The 19,500-nt window shown below is 51.4% G+C and overlaps 1 protein-coding gene across 7 annotated transcripts in view; it reads left to right on the top strand.

Moving 5' to 3' along the window:
• vac14 (vac14 homolog (S. cerevisiae)) overlaps positions 1 to 19,500 on the top strand; it is a 449,264-nt gene that overhangs the window by 50,736 nt on the left and 379,028 nt on the right. For all 7 annotated transcript variants that reach the window (XM_041191735.1, XM_041191734.1, XM_041191731.1 and 4 more), the window contains exons 6-8: positions 4,648 to 4,755; positions 5,252 to 5,361; positions 7,318 to 7,424. In XM_041191735.1, the coding sequence (XP_041047669.1) occupies positions 4,648 to 4,755; positions 5,252 to 5,361; positions 7,318 to 7,424 (325 nt within the window). The remainder of the gene's footprint in view (positions 1 to 4,647; positions 4,756 to 5,251; positions 5,362 to 7,317; positions 7,425 to 19,500) is intronic.

The raw sequence follows: 19,500 nt of genomic DNA, 5'->3' as shown, positions 1-19,500 counted from the left end.
TCACAGTCATCTTGCTTGAGATCGAATTGTTAGCATTACAGACTAGCACACCTCTAGTCTGTGTGAATTCTGTACAATATCAAGGAATGCATCCATCTTGGACATACTGAGATAAGTTAAAGGAGATCAGTTAAAGTGATCAAGTTGCTGATTTATAAATGCCTCAATTAAATCTTCCCTTACACTTTTAAATCTTCCCTTAACACTTCCTGTTCTGAGGAGGACAATCCAGCTTCACCTTGTCTCTCCACATAAGTCCCTCTTTTGATTTTGATAGGCAAGGTCAGTTTAAAATCAAATACGTGATTCACTCAAAATCGCTGGAAATTACTTTCAATTCTCCACTTGTGACATTACGGGAGAGGAAAAGTGAGGAATGAGAGGGTTAGATGTTACAATCCTCTTAGAGACTGATAACTTTTAAGAAAAAAATTGAATTTCCAGTTGAAAGACGAAAGGATGACACAAGAAGGTTTCAGGTTTAAAGACTTTTACTGCAACAAATAGACTAAAAGCACTGTTGACAAAATGTTGCTTTTGTAGGCAACTTATACTTTCAACAAGGGAACAGAACTTTCCCCTTTTACTTTAAATGGAATCGGAAAAACCCACTTCACAGTCCTGTAAGTGGTCATTTAATTCTCTGGACCCAGTCCAAAGTGATCCTCAGCTCCCGAGGGTTTACTTCTGTTCTTTTCCTTTCTCAACCTGGTAACACGACCCAAGAACGGTCTCTTGCAGTGAGAGTTTTTCTTTTGGATTCTCTCTCTAGCACAAGCTGGGCAAATCTTCCAGCCTTGTTTCAAATCCTCATGAATTTGGTCATTTCAGTTCAACCGGGAGCTCCCACCCGCATTCCTGAGTGGTGAACCATAGAGACTTTTGGCCTCAGGCTGATCCCTCTGTTCTGCATCCTAGCAATCTAACCTGTCTGTGATTTTCACTTATGTTTTAGGAAAACCTGTCAGCCTATCTGACAATGCCTTCCTCTGCACCCTTCATGCGAATCACATGGGCCTTGTGTTGAGGTAAAAATGTTGATTAGCCATTCTCTCATAGGACCCCAATTCTATTCTATCTTGGAACTACATGGACAGTTTAAAGCATAACTGTTTATAACCTGACATTTTTAACACCACCATGGGACTTTGGAGGCTACCAGTCTACACTCTAAACATAGATGCTCCTGCCAAGTGTGAAGTGTGAGCACATTCCCAGCAAAAGAATCTGGGCCTCCTTTTAATCTTTAACAGTCCCCCTACCCAGGTCTGTTGTCAGGCAGATTTCAGAAGAGGTCAGATGACACCCCCCCCTACATTTTACCTTAAATTTAAGTCACAGTCCCAAAACACAATTTCTTAGACCTCATAATTGTAACAGCAATTTGGGCATTGCCCCTTTTAAGAGTAAGATTGCCCAGTAACTATTAACTACTGATAGAAACCCATGTTTGTGTACTTTTTTGAAGAAGAGCAGGGAGAAGCCATGAAAAGTGGTGTCATGACATACATGTTCATTATTTCTTGTATACTTTGAATACTAGAAAGTATCGGTCATGGCACTGGATGGCTTTGTTTCCTTGAGCACTATTATGCTGACCATTATACTTGTGCAGCATTTCACTTTCTGGGCACTGCTGCAGGCTGGTGGCCAGTGACAAGGGAAATTGGAGGGAGCGGTGTCCCTGACTGAGCAGTGTAGGTACAATTCTGGGGATTAGATTGTCTGTAGAAAATGGCAAATCTGGAATTGGTGTGTGTGTGATCGCTAATCCCAGGAAATACATATCTGTTACAGTTGCAATGAGTGTTGGTAGTTTTGTTCCTTTGTTGAACTGACCAAGGGGTGTTTGCAGGTGACACCATTTTAAATGAGTGAGGCACTCACTTCAGGCACAATGTGCACGTTTACTGATTGTCTATTTTGTGATCTAGCAGGATGCTTGAGTAGCTGGAGGTTGCAGGCTTCATTTTATGCACAAACTGTGGTTTCTACGTTTTCCATTTTCAGTTTTTTTAAAAACAAGGGGTTCTTGGTAAAGGATTGTGGCTGGGTTCCCCAGATGTTTGCAGGGGTTAGAGTTGAAGTTCCTAAATTTTGTCCCTAAGTTAAAGATTCATGATTGCGCACGCTCTTCCTGCATCCTCGTCAATGAAGTCAAGCTTATCTAGTCTTCTGCTGAAATCATAGAATCTTATAGTGCAGAAGGAGGCCATTTAGCCCATCGTGCCTGTGCTGGCTCTATGAAAGAACCATCCAATTAGTCCCACTCCTCTTGCCCTTGAGTTGTGCAGCTCACTTCATAAAATAATTTCTCATCTCACCTCTGTTTCTTTTGCCAATTACTTTAAATCTATGTTGTTACTGACTCTTCTGCCAGCAGGAAGTTCCTCATTATCTACTGTATCAAGGTGGTTCTTCATTTTTGAATATCTCTGTTAAATCTTCCCTTAACTCTTTCTGCTCTAAGGACAGTCCCGCTTCTCTAGTCTCTTCACATAACTGAAGCCCCAAATTCCTCATGCCATTATAGTAAATGTCCTCCGCACCTCTCCTATGTCTTGTGGTACTCGTGTTATCTGATTCACTCTTCCACAGCACCTTGCGCTATGGAATTTCTTACCTCTTGCCTTGTCTTATTGCAGTCTACTAGCTTTTAAAAGCAAGGCTCTTCTTTGACAGTGCTCTGTACAGTGGCCTTTAGCTCTTCACCCACATTTCTCAGTTAAAAACCTTTAAACTTGCAACCACTAGTGCTTAGCTGGTTTGTGCCTTGCCATGTAGGTAAGTCAAGTGAAAAAGTTTCTTTGTGCAGTCAGCCAGGCTATTGTGAGTACTGAAGCTAATAAGATTGTCTACATGGCAAAAGATATAGGAAGTAGGCTGACCACAATTGTGAGGAAGTTCAGTCCCAGTCAAAAGAACGTAGTATTTGTGGGGAAATGACCCTGTGGTATTTTAAAATTGTAAGTTAATTTTCCTTTTGAAAAGTGCCTCATCGGTCTCAACTCCCTGTTGCTTTACAGAAAATGTCAATGGGTTGGGCATGTGGTCAGCAGCCAAGGGCAGAAAGATGTTTGGCTTTCTCTTCAGGAACAGAAAGAGGCTGATCTATATTTTGTCAGTATCACTGTCCCTCAACAATATCCTCAGAAGAAAGCCCTCTGCTGTGCTACAGTGATTTAATACCCTATGTTGTCATCCTTTGGTTGCTCAGGGATTGTTGATCCTGAATTGAAAAAACATCTGTGTTTTTGGGCCTATGCCCACCAGGAGCTGAATTCAGACTCAAAGTATCACAGACAGGGCCATGGTGCAACCTCAGGCATGTGTGAGCATGCAAGGCATCCATTTCTGTGTGAAATTGTTTGTCTTGCAGTGATGAACAAGTGATTTGCTTTTTTAGTCATTGAGCCTGAGAAGTGCAGTATCCTTCCTCTGGTAGCAATTTAACTTCTTACATGGCTGCAGTTTGTACTGGAATAAAATTGAGTAACATGTAGAAAATTCATTGCCTCGAGCTGAGTTGTAATCTGGTGCTTTGCCACTGGCTGTTTTGTTTTGTATGTAATAATGTGCCAGTACATGACTTCATGTCTCTGTGCTCCTTGTAACTATTCAGCGCCCAAAGTTAGGAAGGAATCCAACTTTTCCCAGGCTATTTGGAGGGCAATTAGAGCTTTTGATGTGGGCATTCCAATTTCTTGCTGTAAGAATTTGAGATGCTAAGTCTACCTGCTTCTTTGAGGGGTTTAATTGCCCTGACATGAACTCTCAGAGAAGAATCAGAACCATCCTAGGCCTGCAGGCAGTGGCACTGAGAGTTTGTGATGGTGCTTCATAGAGGGAAACAATGACTGTAACATTTCCACTTCTCGGTCAGTCACTTGTGAGATTGCACCCTGTCTGAGCGCAATTGGAGCTATTGATACGTGGCTGGAAGAAAATCTATCCTTGAACAAGAATAATGGAATACAAAAGCAAAATTTGAGAATACTTTTCCCCCCAATTCAAATACCAATAAGATGGAAGTGTCCAGAGCTGTGAAGGAAGGGCTGGCTGTCCATAAGGTGAAGGCTAAGTTCTTTGTAGCTTATCCATTGAATCATAATTTAACTGCTTTCTTACCATTATTGTTAAATCCTTTTGGGATGCTAGAATTGAGAGAATATTTGTAATAAGAGAGTTGACTTTTTTTTTGACCCTCTTCTTTTGGCATGTTGAGAAGTATTGTTAGTTTGCCAGCCATATGGGGAAAGGCTTTCAAAACCTGAGTGTTTTACAACCAATGAAATACTTTTTGTAGTCACTGTTGTAATCTAGGAAATGCAGCAGCCAATTTGCACAAGTTTCAAAAATAATAATTGGTAATGATGTGATAACCTGTTTTCGTAGTGTTGGTTGAGGGTTAAATATTGGAAGAACTGCCCTGCTCTTTTCAAAATAGTCCCAGGGAATCTTTTACATCCAATTGAGAGGGCAGCTAAGGCCTCGGTGCTTTGATTCCTGTTGCACGGAGTTGTGAAGTTGTTTTTCATTTCACTATGTGTGAACTGTTTAACATGAATGTACCTTTGACTGTCACAGCTAATAATTATTTAGTCCATGATAGGTGATTTAATCCTCATGTCATTTCTTATGTCACAGGACATTGTTACAGAAAGTTCCAAATTTGACCTTGTGGCCTTTGTCCCTCTCTTGAGAGAGCGAATTTATTCCAACAATCAGTATGCAAGGCAATTCATCATCTCCTGGGTGAGTACCAAAATTGCGGCCTTCAGTTAATGGAGTTGAGTGTGTCGATCTATTCGGCAGCAGATTGAATCAATAGCTTAAGCATTTTAAAACTAAAAAGGGAAGTAACATTTCTGCTATCACTCCAGCAGCGCTGATTTGGGCTTCAGGTTCTGACTGAGGGAATCATCAATATATGACTTACAGCCATATTGTACCTTGTGTCTTCTGACTTGAACCACTCAGAGCAAGTGCCATCCAATGCAAGTGGTGTCTTCACCATTTGTAGCATTTCTGCTAAACAGCCATCACCTGTATTCATATTAATGACAAGGCTTATACACACAGAGAAACGTGCTTGTAATCTAATTTTTCCCACACTTAAAATGCAATGATATGTTGAGTTTCTCATTTTGGATTGAATTCTGAGCTGCCAGACTACTCTTGGGATTCAGGTGGTGGTGCCTCTAAGCATTGCCAGATCTCGTACTATTTTCAATCTTGGCTATCTTTGCAGATCCTGGTATTGGAATGTGTTCCTGATATTAACCTGCTAGATTACCTGCCAGAAATCCTGGATGGGCTCTTTCAGATCCTCGGCGACAACAGTAGAGAGATCCGTAAAATGTAAGTGTAGGTGATCTGCACAATGTAAGCAAAGTCAATGACTCACTTATAGCGTTCATTTTCTTGAGCTTTGGGAATTGTGTATTCAACCCGATGTGGGATGTTAATAGTTGCTGGAGCATAATTATCTCAGCTGCTCAGCATCAAGGAGCCATGGCTCCGGTGTGGAGTCAACGTCCGTCAGCACCACCTGTAACGGACACTGCGCATCCTGAAATTCAATTGATCAAAGTTGATTCTGATGTTAAGTAGCAGTCAGAAGTGACCAACTCCAGTGCTAGTCGATCAAAGCCAGAATTCACCTAAGTAGAGAAGCTCATGAGTTAATGAGTGTCTCTCAAGACAAGAAGGCCCCCTTTTTTTAATAATGGAGTAGTGATGGAAGAAGCAGAAGTTGAGGAGAAATTTCTATACCAAGCAGATTCATGGAGTTTTAACTAGAAACTTTGGTCAAAGTGCTAATTCCACGTGCTTAATTGTTTGATATTTGAGTTAACTCTCACTTGAAGTCCCTGCTTGTATGTCAGACAAGGGTTACCAGTGTTACCCTATTGGATCCAGTGGGCATATCTACCACTTAAAGCTTCCTGTGAGTTCCCATCACTGTTACCAGGCAGGTTGAAGAACAAACTCTCCCCCCCCCTTTCTCCTAATCCCTCTCCCCCCCTTTCTCCTAATCCCTCTCCCCCCCTTTCTCCTAATCCCTCTCCCCCCCTTTCTCCTAATCCCTCTCCCCTCTTTCTCCTAATCCCTCTCCCCCCCCTTTCTCCTAATCCCTCTCCACCCCCTTTCTCCTAATCCCTCTCCCCCCCCTTTCTTCTAATCCCTCTCCCCCCCCTTTCTCCTAATCCCTCTCCCCCCTTTCTCCTAATCCCTCTCCCCCCTTTCACCTAATCCCTCTCTCCCCCTTTCACCTAATCCCTCTCCCCCCCCCCTTTCTCCTAATCCCTCTCTCCCCCCCCTTTCTCCTAATCCCTCTCTCCCCCCTTTTCTCCTAATCCCTCTCCCCCTCCTTTCTCCTAATCCCTCTACCCCATCAAGACTTCCTCTTGATTGAGTCCAACAAGATTGTTTGTCTCTCCTGATTCGCTAGTTGCCTTTCAGATGGGGATAAAATAAGGAAATAAAGGAAGCACCAGATGTTCCTTGTGAAAGGGTTGAAGCATCAGGATAATTGAGATAGACAGCCTTGATCAGAGGAAGCATTGCAGATGTAGGTGGCTACTTGACCAAGCCTGCTGGGTGGAGCTTGCCCATAAGCAGCCCATTGAGGTTGATCCAGCCAAGAGCTGGGTTTCCAGGGAGCTATTTATGGCTTGTGAGCAATGTTAAGCTACATGCATGCAGAGCAGCCTGGAACATACCACTCGGGCCTTGATCTGGATTAAATACCATTAATACGTGGCCGTGCAAAGACACTTAAACGGATATGGCATTGAAAAAGCCGACTGCGCATTGCTTGTGAGCAGCATCGCTCAAATAGTGAAATTGCTGCAAAATTCCATAATGTTCTCAAGAAAGGCACCATGACCACAGCCCAGGTTGTGTAATTCACCAGTTTGTGTAGCTGATATTTTACAAAACCTGAAGAAGCAGCTAACAGTCTCTTTCTTGGGGAAAGAGACAATGTCGGTCTTTATTTGTGTGCAGAGGTTGAATTTTTAAGTGATTTAAAAAAAAGTCGTCTTAATTTTTATACTGTTCGGGCTGATGGATTTTTTTTTTCCTTCCTGATCTGGGGTGCTGAAGGCAGCTATTATAATATCCCTTTATGTAGTTGGCTGTGATCAGCTATCTGAGCACAAGCTACTGATCTGTCTGGGTGCTGTTTTCTGCCTTAAGCAGCCACATCATCGTTAGAAGCTTAGGGTGATTTGATGATTTTGTACGTACTGCTTTCTTGCTGCACCTTAATCAGCAGGATCCACCTGGATAACATTCTTAATTTACCTCTAGGTGCGAGACTGTCCTTGTTGAGTTTCTAAAGGAGATCAAGAAAAACCCTTCAAGTGTGAAATTTGCTGAAATGGCCAACATCTTGGTCATCCACTGCCAGGCCTCTGGTGAGTCCCCTTTCTCCACCCTGGTGTACTCTGCCTCCTTTCCCCTTCCTCCTTTGCCCTCTTCCCCCTGCCTTTCTCCTAATCCCTCTCCCCCCTCACCTTTCTCCTAATCCCTCTCCCCCCAACCTTCCTCCTAATCCCTCTCCCCCCTTTCTCCTAATCCCTCTCCCCCACCCTTTCTCCTAATCACTCTCCCCCCCCTTTCTCCTAATCCCTCTCCCCCCCTTTCTCCTAATCCCTCTCCCCCCCTTTCTCCTAATCCCTCTCCCCTCTTTCTCCTAATCCCTCTCCCCCCCCTTTCTCCTAATCCCTCTCCACCCTCTTTCTCCTAATCCCTCTCCCCCCACTTTCTCCTAATCCCTCTCCCCCCCTTTCTCCTAATCCCTCTCCCCCCTTTCTCCTAATCCCTCTCCCCCCTTTCACCTAATCCCTCTCTCCCCCTTTCACCTAATCCCTCTCCCCCCCCTTTCTCCTAATCCCTCTCTCCCCCCCTTTCTCCTAATCCCTCTCTCCCCCCTTTTCTCCTAATCCCTCTCCCCCTCCTTTCTCCTAATCCCTCTCCCCCCCTTTCTCCTAATCCCTCTCCCCCCCTTTCTCCTAATCCCTCTCCCCCTTTGTCCTAATCCCTCTCCCCCCCTTTCTCCTAATCCCTCTTCCCCCCTTTCTCCTAATCCCTCTCCCCCCCCTTTCTCCTAATCCCTCCCCCCTTACTCCTAATCCCTCCCCCCTTACTCCTAATCCCTCCCCCCCTTTCTCCTAATCCCTCTCCCCCTCCTTTCTCCTAATCCCTCTTCCCCCCTTTCTCCTAATCCCTCTCCCCCCCCTTTCTCCTAATCCCTCCCCCCTTACTCCTAATCCCTCCCCCCTTACTCCTAATCCCTCCCCCCCTTTCTCCTAATCCCTCCCCCCCTTTCTCCTAATCCCTCCCCCCCCTTTCTCCTAATCCCTCTCTCCCCCCCTTTCTCCTAATCCCTCTCCCCCCTTTCTCCTAATCGCTCTCCCCCCCCTTTCTCCTAATCGCTCTCCCCCCCCTTTCTCCTAATCGCTCTCCCCCCTTTCTCCTAATCGCTCTCCCCCCTTTCTCCTAATCGCTCTCCCCCTCCTTTCTCCTAATCGCTCTCCCCCTCCTTTCTCCTAATCCCTCTCCCCCCTTTCTCCTAATCCCCCTCCCCCCCCTTTCTCCTAATCCCTCTCCCCCCCCCTTTCTCCTAATCCCTCTCCCCCCCCCTTTCTCCTAATCCCTCTCCCCCCCCCACTTTCTCCTAATCCCTCTCCCCCACTTTCTCCTAATCCCTCTCCCCCCCCTTTCTCCTAATCCCTCTCCCCCCCCTTTCTCCTAATCCCTCTCCCCCCTCCTTTCTCCTAATCCCTCTCCCCCCCTTTCTCCTAATCCCTCTCCCCCCCTTTCTCCTAATCCCTCTCCCCCTCCTTTCTCCTAATCCCTCTCCCCCCTCCTTTCTCCTAATCCCTCCCCCCCTTTCTCCTAATCCCTCTCCCCCCCTTTCCCCTAATCCCTCTCCCCCCCTTTCTCCTAATCCCTCTCCCCCCCTTTCTCCTAATCCGTCTCCCCCCCTTTCTCCTAATCCCTCTCCCCCCCTTTCTCCTAATCCCTCTCCCCCCCTTTCTCCTAATCCCTCTCCCCCCCTTTCTCCTAATCCCTCTCCCCCCCTTTCTCCTAATCCCTCTCCCCCCCTTTCTCCTAATCCCTCTCCCCCCCCTTTCTCCTAATCCCTCTCCCCCCTCTTTCTCCTAATCCCTCTCCCCCCCTTTCTCCTAATCCCTCTCCCCCCCCTTTCTCCTAATCCCTCTCCCCCTCCTTTCTCCTAATCCCTCTCCCCCTCCTTTCTCCTAATCCCTCTCCCCCCTCTTTCTCCTAATCCCTCTCCCCCCCTTTCTCCTAATCCCTCTCCCCCAACTTTCTCCTAATCCCTCTCCCCCCCCTCTTTCTCCTAATCCCTCTCCCCCCTCCTTTCTCCTAATCCCTCTCCCCCACCCTTTCTCCTAATCCCTCTCCCCCCCCTTTCTCCTAATCCCTCTCCCCCCCTTTCTCCTAATCCCTCTCCCCCCCTTTCTCCTAATCCCTCTCCCCTCTTTCTCCTAATCCCTCTCCCCCCCCTTTCTCCTAATCCCTCTCCACCCCCTTTCTCCTAATCCCTCTCCCCCCACTTTCTCCTAATCCCTCTCCCCCCCTTTCTCCTAATCCCTCTCCCCCCTTTCTCCTAATCCCTCTCCCCCCTTTCACCTAATCCCTCTCTCCCCCTTTCACCTAATCCCTCTCCCCCCCCTTTCTCCTAATCCCTCTCTCCCCCCCTTTCTCCTAATCCCTCTCTCCCCCCTTTTCTCCTAATCCCTCTCCCCCTCCTTTCTCCTAATCCCTCTCCCCCCCTTTCTCCTAATCCCTCTCCCCCCCTTTCTCCTAATCCCTCTCCCCCTTTGTCCTAATCCCTCTCCCCCCCTTTCTCCTAATCCCTCTCCCCCCTTTCTCCTAATCCCTCTCCCCCCCCTTTCTCCTAATCCCTCCCCCCTTACTCCTAATCCCTCCCCGCCTTTCTCCTAATCCCTCCCCCCCTTTCTCCTAATCCCTCCCCCCCTTTCTCCTAATCCCTCTCTCCCCCCCTTTCTCCTAATCCCTCTCTCCCCCCCTTTCTCCTAATCCCTCTCCCCCCTTTCTCCTAATCCCTCTCCCCCCTTTCTCCTAATCGCTCTCCCCCCCTTTCTCCTAATCGCTCTCCCCCCCCTTTCTCCTAATCGCTCTCCCCCCTTTCTCCTAATCGCTCTCCCCCCTTTCTCCTAATCGCTCTCCCCCTCCTTTCTCCTAATCGCTCTCCCCCTCCTTTCTCCTAATCCCTCTCCCCCCTTTCTCCTAATCCCCCTCCCCCCCTTTCTCCTAATCCCTCTCCCCCCCCCTTTCTCCTAATCCCTCTCCCCCCCCCTTTCTCCTAATCCCTCTCCCCCCCCCACTTTCTCCTAATCCCTCTCCCCCACTTTCTCCTAATCCCTCTCCCGCCCCTTTCTCCTAATCCCTCTCCCCCCCCTTTCTCCTAATCCCTCTCCCCCCTCCTTTCTCCTAATCCCTCTCCCCCCCTTTCTCCTAATCCCTCTCCCCCCCTTTCTCCTAATCCCTCTCCCCCTCCTTTCTCCTAATCCCTCTCCCCCCTCCTTTCTCCTAATCCCTCCCCCCCTTTCTCCTAATCCCTCTCCCCCCCTTTCCCCTAATCCCTCTCCCCCCCTTTCTCCTAATCCCTCTCCCCCCCTTTCTCCTAATCCGTCTCCCCCCCTTTCTCCTAATCCGTCTCCCCCCCTTTCTCCTAATCCCTCTCCCCCCCTTTCTCCTAATCCCTCTCCCCCCCTTTCTCCTAATCCCTCTCCCCCCCTTTCTCCTAATCCCTCTCCCCCCCTTTCTCCTAATCCCTCTCCCCCCCTTTCTCCTAATCCCTCTCCCCCCCCTTTCTCCTAATCCCTCTCCCCCCCTTTCTCCTAATCCCTCTCACCCCGCCTTTCTCCTAATCCCTCTCCTCCCCCTTTCTCCTGATCCCTCTCCTCCCCCTTTCTCCTGATCCCTCTCCTCCCCCCTTTCTTCTAATCCCTCTCCCCCCCTTTCTTCTAATCCCTCTCCCCCCCTTTCTTCTAATCCCTCTCCCCCCCTTTCTTCTAATCCCTCTCCCCCCCTTTCTCCTAATCCCTCTCCCCCCTCCTTTCTCCTAATCCCTCTCCCCCCCTTTCTCCTAATCCCTCTCCCCCCCTTTCTCCTAATCCCTCTCCCCCCCTTTCTCCTAATGCCTCTCCCCCAAATTTCTCCTAATCCCTCTCCCCCCTTCTTTCTCCTAATCCCTCTCCCCCCTCCTTTCTCCTAATCCCTCTCCCCCCTCCTTTCTCCTAATTCCTCTCCCCCCTCCTTTCTCCTAATTCCTCTCCCCCCTCCTTTCTCCTAATCCCTCTCACCCCCTTTCTCCTAATCCCTCTCCTCCCCCCTTTCTCCTAATCCCTCGCCTCCCCCCTTTCTCCTAATCCCTCTCCTCCCCCCTTTCTCCTAATCCCTCTCCTCCCCCCTTTCTCCTAATCCCTCTCCCCCCAACTTTCTCCTAATCCCTCTCCCCACCTTTCTCCTAATCCCTCTCCCCACCTTTCTCCTAATCCCTCTCCCCCGCCTTCTCCTAATCCCCCTCCCCCCCTTTCTCCTAATCCCTCTCCCCCCTTTCTCCTAATCCCTCTCCCCCCCTTTCTCCTAATCCCTCTCCCCCCCCCTTTCTCCTAATCCTCTCCCCCCTCTTTCTCCTAATCCCTCTCTCCCCACTTTCTCCTAATCCCTCTCCCCCTCCTTTCTCCTAATCCCTCTCCCCCCACTTTCTCCTAATCCCTCTCCCCCCCTTTCTCCTAATCCCTCTCCCCCCCTTTCTCCTAATCCCTCTCCCCCCCTTTCTCCTAATCCCTCTCCCCCCCTTTCTCCTAATCCCTCTCCCCCTCCTTTCTCCTAATCCCTCTCCCCCTCCTTTCTCCTAATCCCTCTCCCCCCTCCTTTCTCCTAATCCCTCTCCCCCCCTTTCTCCTAATCCCTCTCCCCCACTTTCTCCTAATCCCTCTCCCCCACTTTCTCCTAATCCCTCTCCCCCTCCTTTCTCCTAATCCTCTCTCCCCCTCCTTTCTCCTAATCCCTCTCCCCCCACCTTTCTCCTAATCCCTCTCCCCCCCTTTCTCCTAATCCCTCTCCCCCTCCTTTCTCCTAATCCCTCTCCCCCTCCTTTCTCCTAATCCCTCTCCCCCCCTTTCTCCTAATCCCTCTCCCCCCCTTTCTCCTAATCCCTCTCCCCCACCTTTCTCCTAATCCCTCTCCCCCCCCCTTTCTCCTAATCCCTCTCCCCCCTCTTTCTCCTAATCCCTCTCTCCCCACTTTCTCCTAATCCCTCTCCCCCTCCTTTCTCCTAATCCCTCTCCCCCACCTTTCTCCTAATCCCTCTCCCCCCCTTTCTCCTAATCCCTCTCCCCCCCTTTCTCCTAATCCCTCTCCCCCCCCTTTCTCCTAATCCCTCTCCCCCCCCTTTCTCCTAATCCCTCTCCCCCCCTTTCTCCTAATCCCTCTCCCCCCTCTTTCTCCTAATCCCTCTCCCCCTCTTTCTCCTAATCCCTCTCCCCCTCCTTTCTCCTAATCCCTCTCCCCCTCCTTTCTCCTAATCCCTCTCCCCCACCTTTCTCCTAATCCCTCTCCCCCCCCTTTCTCCTAATCCCTCTCCCCCCTCCTTTCTCCTAATCCCTCTCCCCCCTCCTTTCTCCTAATCCCTCTCCCTCCCCCCTTTCTCCTAATCCCTCTCCCCCCTCCTTTCTCCTAATCCCTCTCCCCCCCTTTCTCCTAATCCCTCTCCCCCCCTTTCTCCTAATCCCTCTCCTCCCCCTTTCTCCTAATCCCTCTCCCCCCCTTTCTCCTAATCCCTCTCCCCCCCTTTCTCCTAATCCCTCTCCCCCCTCTTTCTCCTAATCCCTCTCCCCCCCTTTCTCCTAATCCCTCTCCCCCCCCTTTCTCCTAATCCCTCTCCCCCCCTTTCTCCTAATCCCTCTCCCCCCCTTTCTCCTAATCCCTCTCCCCCCCTTTCTCCTAATCCCTCTCCCCCCCTTTCTCCTAATCCCTCTCCCCCCCTTTCTCCTAATCCCTCTCCCCCCCTTTCTCCTAATCCCTCTCCCCCCCTTTCTCCTAATCCCTCTCCCCCCCTTTCTCCTAATCCCTCTCCCCCCCTTTCTCTAATCCCTCTCCTCCCCCTTTCTCTAATCCCTCTCCCCCCCTTTCTCTAATCCCTCTCCCCCCCTTTCTCCTAATCCCACTCCCCCCCTTTCTCCTAATCCCTCTCCCCCCCTTTCTCCTAATCCCTCTCCCCCCCTTTCTCCTAATCCCTCTCCCCCCTTTCTCCTAATCCCTCTCCCCCCGTTTCTCCTAATCCCTCTCCCCCCTTTCTCCTAATCCCTCTCCCCCCCTTTCTCCTAATCCCTCTCCCCCCTTTCTCCTAATCCCTCTCCCCCCCTTTCTCCTAATCCCTCTCCCCCCCCTTTCTCCTAATCCCTCTCCCCCCCTTCTCCTAATCCCTCTCCCCCAACTTTCTGCTAATCCCTCTCCCCCAACTTTCTCCTAATCCCTCTCCCCCCACTTTCTCCTAATCCCTCTCCCCCCTCTTTCTCCTAATCCCTCTCCCCCCTCCTTTCTACTAATCCCTCTCCCCCACTTTCTCCTAATCCCTCTCCCCCCCTTTCTCCTAATCCCTCTCCCCCCCCTTTCTCCTAATCCCTCTCCCCCCTCTTTCTCCTAATCCCTCTCCCCCTCCTTTCTCCTAATCCCTCTCCCCCCCTTTCTCCTAATCCCTCTCCCCCTCCTTTCTCCTAATCCCTCTCCCCCCACTTTCTCCTAATCCCTCTCCCCCCTTTCTCCTAATCCCTCTCCCCCCCTTTCTCCTAATCCCTCTCCCCCCCTTTCTCCTAATCCCTCTCCCCCCCTTTCTCCTAATCCCTCTCCCCCCCCTTTCTCCTAATCCCTCTCCCCCCCTTTCTCCTAATCCCTCTCCCCCCCTTTCTCCTAATCCCTCTCCCCCCCCTTTCTCCTAATCCCTCTCCCCCCCTTTCTCCTAATCCCTCTCCCCCCCTTTCTCCTAATCCCTCTCCCCCCCTTTCTCCTAATCCCTCTCCCCCCCTTCTCCTAATCCCTCTCCCCCCCTTTCTCCTAATCCCTCTCCCCCCTTTCTCCTAATCCCTCTCCCCCAACTTTCTCCTAATCCCTCTCCCCCCCTCTTTCTCCTAATCCCTCTCCCCCCGTCTTTCTCCTAATCCCTCTCCCCCCTCCTTTCTCCTAATCCCTCTCCCCCCTCCATTCTACTAATCCCTCTCCCCTCTCCATTCTCCTAATCCCTCTACCCCCTCCTTTCTCCTAATCCCTCTCACCCCCTTTCCCCTAATCCCTCTCACCCCGCCTTTCTCCTAATCCCTCTCCTCCCCCTTTCTCCTAATCCCTCTCCTCCCCCCTTTCTCCTAATCCCTCTCCCCCCCAACTTTCTTCTAATCCCTCTCCCCCCCTTTCTCTAATCCCTCTCCCCCCCTTTCTCCTAATCCCTCTCCCCCCCTTTCTCCTAATCCCTCTCCCCCCCTCTTTCTCCTAATCCCTCTCCCCCCCCCTTTCTCCTAATCCCTCTCCCCCCCTTTCTCCTAATCCCTCTCCCCCCCTTTCTCCTAATCCCTCTCCCCCTTCTTTCTCCTAATCCCTCTCCCCCCTCTTTCTCCTAATCCCTCTCCCCCTCCTTTCTCCTAATCCCTCTCCCCCTCCTTTCTCCTAATCCCTCTCCCCCCCTTTCTCCTAATCCCTCTCCCCCACCTTTCTCCTAATCCCTCTCCCCCCCCCTTTCTCCTAATCCCTCTCCCCCCCTTTCTCCTAATCCCTCTCCCCCAACTTTCTCCTAATCCCTCTCCCCCAACTTTCTCCTAATCCCTCTCCCCCAACTTTCTCCTAATCCCTCTCCCCCAACTTTCTCCTAATCCCTCTCCCCCAACTTTCTCCTAATCCCTCTCCCCCAACTTTCTCCTAATCCCTCTCCCCCAACTTTCTCCTAATCCCTCTCCCCCAACTTTCTCCTAATCCCTCTCCCCCAACTTTCTCCTAATCCCTCTCCCCCAACTTTCTCCTAATCCCTCCCCCCAACTTTCTCCTAATCCCTCTCCCCCCCTCTTTCTCCTAATCCCTCTCCCCCCTCCTTTCTCCTAATCCCTCCTCCCCCTCCATTCTCCTAATCCCTCTCCCTCTCCATTCTCCTAATCCCTCTACCCCCTCCTTTCTCCTAATCCCTCTCACCCCCTTTCCCCTAATCCCTCTCACCCCCCTTTCTCCTAATCCCTCTCCTCCCCCCTTTCTCCTAATCCCTCTCCTCCCCCCTTTCTTCTAATCCCTCTCCCCCCCTTTCTTCTAATCCCTCTCCCCCCCTTTCTCCTAATCCCTCTCCCCCCCTTTCTCCTAATCCCTCTCCCCCCCTTTCTCCTAATCCCTCTCCCCCCCTTTCTCCTAATCCCTCTCCCCCCCTTTCTCCTAATCCTCTCCCCCCCTTTCTCCTAATCCCTCTTCCCCCCCTTTCTCCTAATCCCTCTCCCCCCTTTCTCCTAATCCCTCTCCCCCCCTTTCTCCTAATCCCTCTCCCCCCCTTCTCCTAATCCCTCTCCCCCCCTTTCTCCTAATCCCTCTTCCCCCCCTTTCTCCTAATCCCTCTCCCCCCCTTTCTCCTAATCCCTCTCCCCCCCTTTCTCCTAATCCCTCTCCCCCCCTTTCTCCTAATTCCTCTCCCCCCCTTTCTCCTAATCCCTCTCCCCCCCTTTCTCCTAATCCCTCTCCCCCCTCTTTCTCCTAATTCCTCTCCCCCCTCTTTCTCCTAATCCCTCTCCCCCAACTTTCTCCTAATCCCTCTCCCCCAACTTTCTGCTAATCCCTCTCCCCCCCTTTCTTCTAATCCCTCTCCCCCCCTTTCTTCTAATCCCTCTCCCCCCCTTTCTCCTAATCCCTCTCCCCCCCTTTCTCCTAATCCCTCTCCCCCCCTTTCTCCTAATCCCTCTCCCCCCCTTTCTCCTAATCCCTCTCCCCCCCCTTTCTCCTAATCCCTCTCCCCCCCTTTCTCCTAATCCCTCTTCCCCCCCTTTCTCCTAATCCCTCTCCCCCCCTTTCTCCTAATCCCTCTCCCCCCCTTTCTCCTAATCCCTCTCCCCCCCTTTCTCCTAATCCCTCTCCCCCCCCTTTCTCCTAATCCCTCTCCCCCCCTTTCTCCTAATCCCTCTCCCCCCTCTTTCTCCTAATCCCTCTCCCCCCTCTTTCTCCTAATTCCTCTCCCCCCTCTTTCTCCTAATCCCTCTCCCCCAACTTTCTGCTAATCCCTCTCCCCCAACTTTCTCCTAATCCCTCTCCCCCCCTCTTTCTCCTAATCCCTCTCCCCCCTCCTTTCTCCTAATCCCTCTCCCCTCTCCATTCTACTAATCCCTCTACCCCCTCCTTTCTCCTAATCCCTCTCACCCCCTTTCCCCTAATCCCTCTCACCCCGCCTTTCTCCTAATCCCTCTCCTCCCCCTTTCTCCTAATCCCTCTCCTCCCCCCTTTCTCCTAATCCCTCTCCCCCCCAACTTTCTTCTAATCCCTCTCCCCCCCTTTCTTCTAATCCCTCTCCCCCCTTTCTTCTAATCCCTCTCCCCCCCTTTCTTCTAATCCCTCTCCCCCCCTTTCTCCTAATCCCTCTCCCCCCCTTTCTCCTAATCCCTCTCCCCCCCTTTCTCCTAATCCCTCTCCCCCCCCTTCTCCTAATCCCTCTCCCCCCCCTTTCTCCTAATCCCTCTCCCCCCCTTTCTCCTAATCCCTCTCCCCCCCTTTCTCCTAATCCCTCTCCCCCACCTTTCTCCTAATCCCTCTCCCCCCCTTTCTCCTAATCCCTCTCCCCCCCTTTCTCCTAATCCCTCTCCCCCCCTTTCTCCTAATCCCTCTCCCCCCTCTTTCTCCTAATCCCTCTCCCCCCTCCTTTCTCCTAATCCCTCTCCCCCTCCTTTCTCCTAATCCCTCTCCCCCTCCTTTCTCCTAATCCCTCTCCCCCCCCACCTTTCTCCTAATCCCTCTCCCCCCCACCTTTCTCCTAATCCCTCTCCCCCCCCCCCCCTTTCTCCTAATCCCTCTCCCCCCCTTCTCCTAATCCCTCTCCCCCAACTTTCTCCTAATCCCTCTCCCCCAACTTTCTCCTAATCCCTCTCCCCCAACCTTTCTCCTAATCCCTCTCCCCCAACTTTCTCCTAATCCCTCTCCCCCAACTTTCTCCTAATCCCTCTCCCCCAACTTTCTCCTAATCCCTCTCCCCCAACTTTCTCCTAATCCCTCTCCCCCCCTCTTTCTCCTAATCCCTCTCCCCCCTCCTTTCTCCTAATCCCTCTCCCCCCTCCATTCTCCTAATCCCTCTCCCCTCTCCATTCTCCTAATCCCTCTACCCCCTCCTTTCTCCTAATCCCTCTCACCCCCTTTCCCCTAATCCCTCTCACCCCCCCTTTCTCCTAATCCCTCTCCTCCCCCCTTTCTCCTAATCCCTCTCCTCCCCCCTTTCTCCTAATCCCTCTCCTCCCCCCTTTCTCCTAATCCCTCTCCTCCCCCCTTTCTCCTAATCCCTCTCCTCCCCCCTTTCTTCTAATCCCTCTCCCCCCCTTTCTTCTAATCCCTCTCCCCCCCTTTCTCCTAATCCCTCTCCCCCCCTTTCTCCTAATCCCTCTCCCCCCCTTTCTCCTAATCCCTCTCCCCCCCTTTCTCCTAATCCCTCTCCCCCCCTTTCTCCTAATCCCTCTCCCCCCCTTTCTCCTAATCCCTCTCCCCCCCTTTCTCCTAATCCCTCTTCCCCCCCCTTTCTCCTAATCCCTCTCTCCCCCTTTCTCCTAATCCCTCTCCCCCCCTTTCTCCTAATCCCTCTCCCCCCCTTTCTCCTAATCCCTCTCCCCCCCTTTCTCCTAATTCCTCTCCCCCCCTTTCTCCTAATCCCTCTCCCCCCCTTTCTCCTAATCCCTCTCCCCCCCTTTCTCCTAATCCCTCTCCCCCCCTTTCTCCTAATCCCTCTCCCCCCCTTTCTCCTAATCCCTCTCCCCCCCTTTCTCCTAATCCCTCTCCCCCAAATTTCTCCTAATCCCTCTCCCCCCTCCTTTCTCCTAATCCCTCTGCCCCCTCCTTTCTCCTAATCCCTCTGCCCCCTCCTTTCTCCTAATCCCTCTGCCCCCTCCTTTCTCCTAATCCCTCTCCCCCCCTTTCTCCTAATCCCTCTCCCCCACCTTTCTCCTAATCCCTCTCCCCCCCCCTTTCTCCTAATCCCTCTCTCCCCCCCTTCTCCTAATCCCTCTCCCCCAACTTTCTCCTAATCCCTCTCCCCCAACTTTCTCCTAATCCCTCTCCCCCAACTTTCTCCTAATCCCTCTCCCCCAACTTTCTCCTAATCCCTCTCCCCCAACTTTCTCCTAATCCCTCTCCCCCAACTTTCTCCTAATCCCTCTCCCCCAACTTTCTCCTAATCCCTCTCCCCCAACTTTCTCCTAATCCCTCTCCCCCAACTTTCTCCTAATCCCTCTCCCCCCACTTTCTCCTAATCCCTCTCCCCCCTCCTTTCTCCTAATCCCTCTCCCCCCTCCATTCTCCTAATCCCTCTCCCCTCTCCATTCTCCTAATCCCTCTACCCCCTCCTTTCTCCTAATCCCTCTCACCCCCTTTCCCCTAATCCCTCTCACCCCCCCTTTCTCCTAATCCCTCTCCTCCCCCCTTTCTCCTAATCCCTCTCCTCCCCCCTTTCTCCTAATCCCTCTCCCCCTCTTTCTCCTAATCCCTCTCCCCCCCTTTCTTCTAATCCATCTCCCCCCCTTTCTTCTAATCCCTCTCCCCCCCTTTCTTCTAATCCCTCTCCCCCCCCTTTCTTCTAATCCCTCTCCCCCACTTTCTTCTAATCCCTCTCCCCCCCTTTCTCCTAATCCCTCTCCCCCCCTTTCTCCTAATCCCTCTCCCCCCCTTTCTCCTAATCCCTCTCCCCCCTTTCACCTAATCCCTCTCCCCCCTTTCTCCTAATCCCTCTCCCCCCCTTTCTCCTAATCCCTCTCCCCCCCTTTCTTCTAATCCCTCTCCCCCCCTTTCTCCTAATCCCTCTCCCCCCCTTTCTCCTAATCCCTCTCCCCCCCTTTCTCCTAATCCCTCTCCCCCCCTTTCTCCTAATCCCTCTCCCCCCCCTTCTCCTAATCCCTCTCCCCCAAATTTCTCCTAATCCCTCTCCCCCCTCCTTTCTCCTAATCCCTCTCCCCCCTCCTTTCTCCTAATCCCTCTCCCCCCTCCTTTCTCCTAATCCCTCTCCTCCCCCCTTTCTCCTAATCCCTCGCCTCCCCCCTTTCTCCTAATCCCTCTCCTCCCCCCTTTCTCCTAATCCCTCTCCCCCCTTTCTCCTAATCCCTCTCCCCCCTTTTTCCTAATCCCTCTCCCCCGCCTTCTCCTAATCCCCCTCCCCCCCTTTCTCCTAATCCCTCTCCCCCCTTTCTCCTAATCCCTCTCCCCCCTTTCTCCTAATCCCTCTCCCTCCTT

Source organism: Carcharodon carcharias, chromosome 7, assembly GCF_017639515.1.
Source record: "Carcharodon carcharias isolate sCarCar2 chromosome 7, sCarCar2.pri, whole genome shotgun sequence".
NCBI classification, from domain to species: domain Eukaryota; kingdom Metazoa; phylum Chordata; class Chondrichthyes; order Lamniformes; family Lamnidae; genus Carcharodon; species Carcharodon carcharias.
Note: the sequence above shows the minus strand (reverse complement) of the source record. Positions and strands in the feature narration are given on the sequence as shown.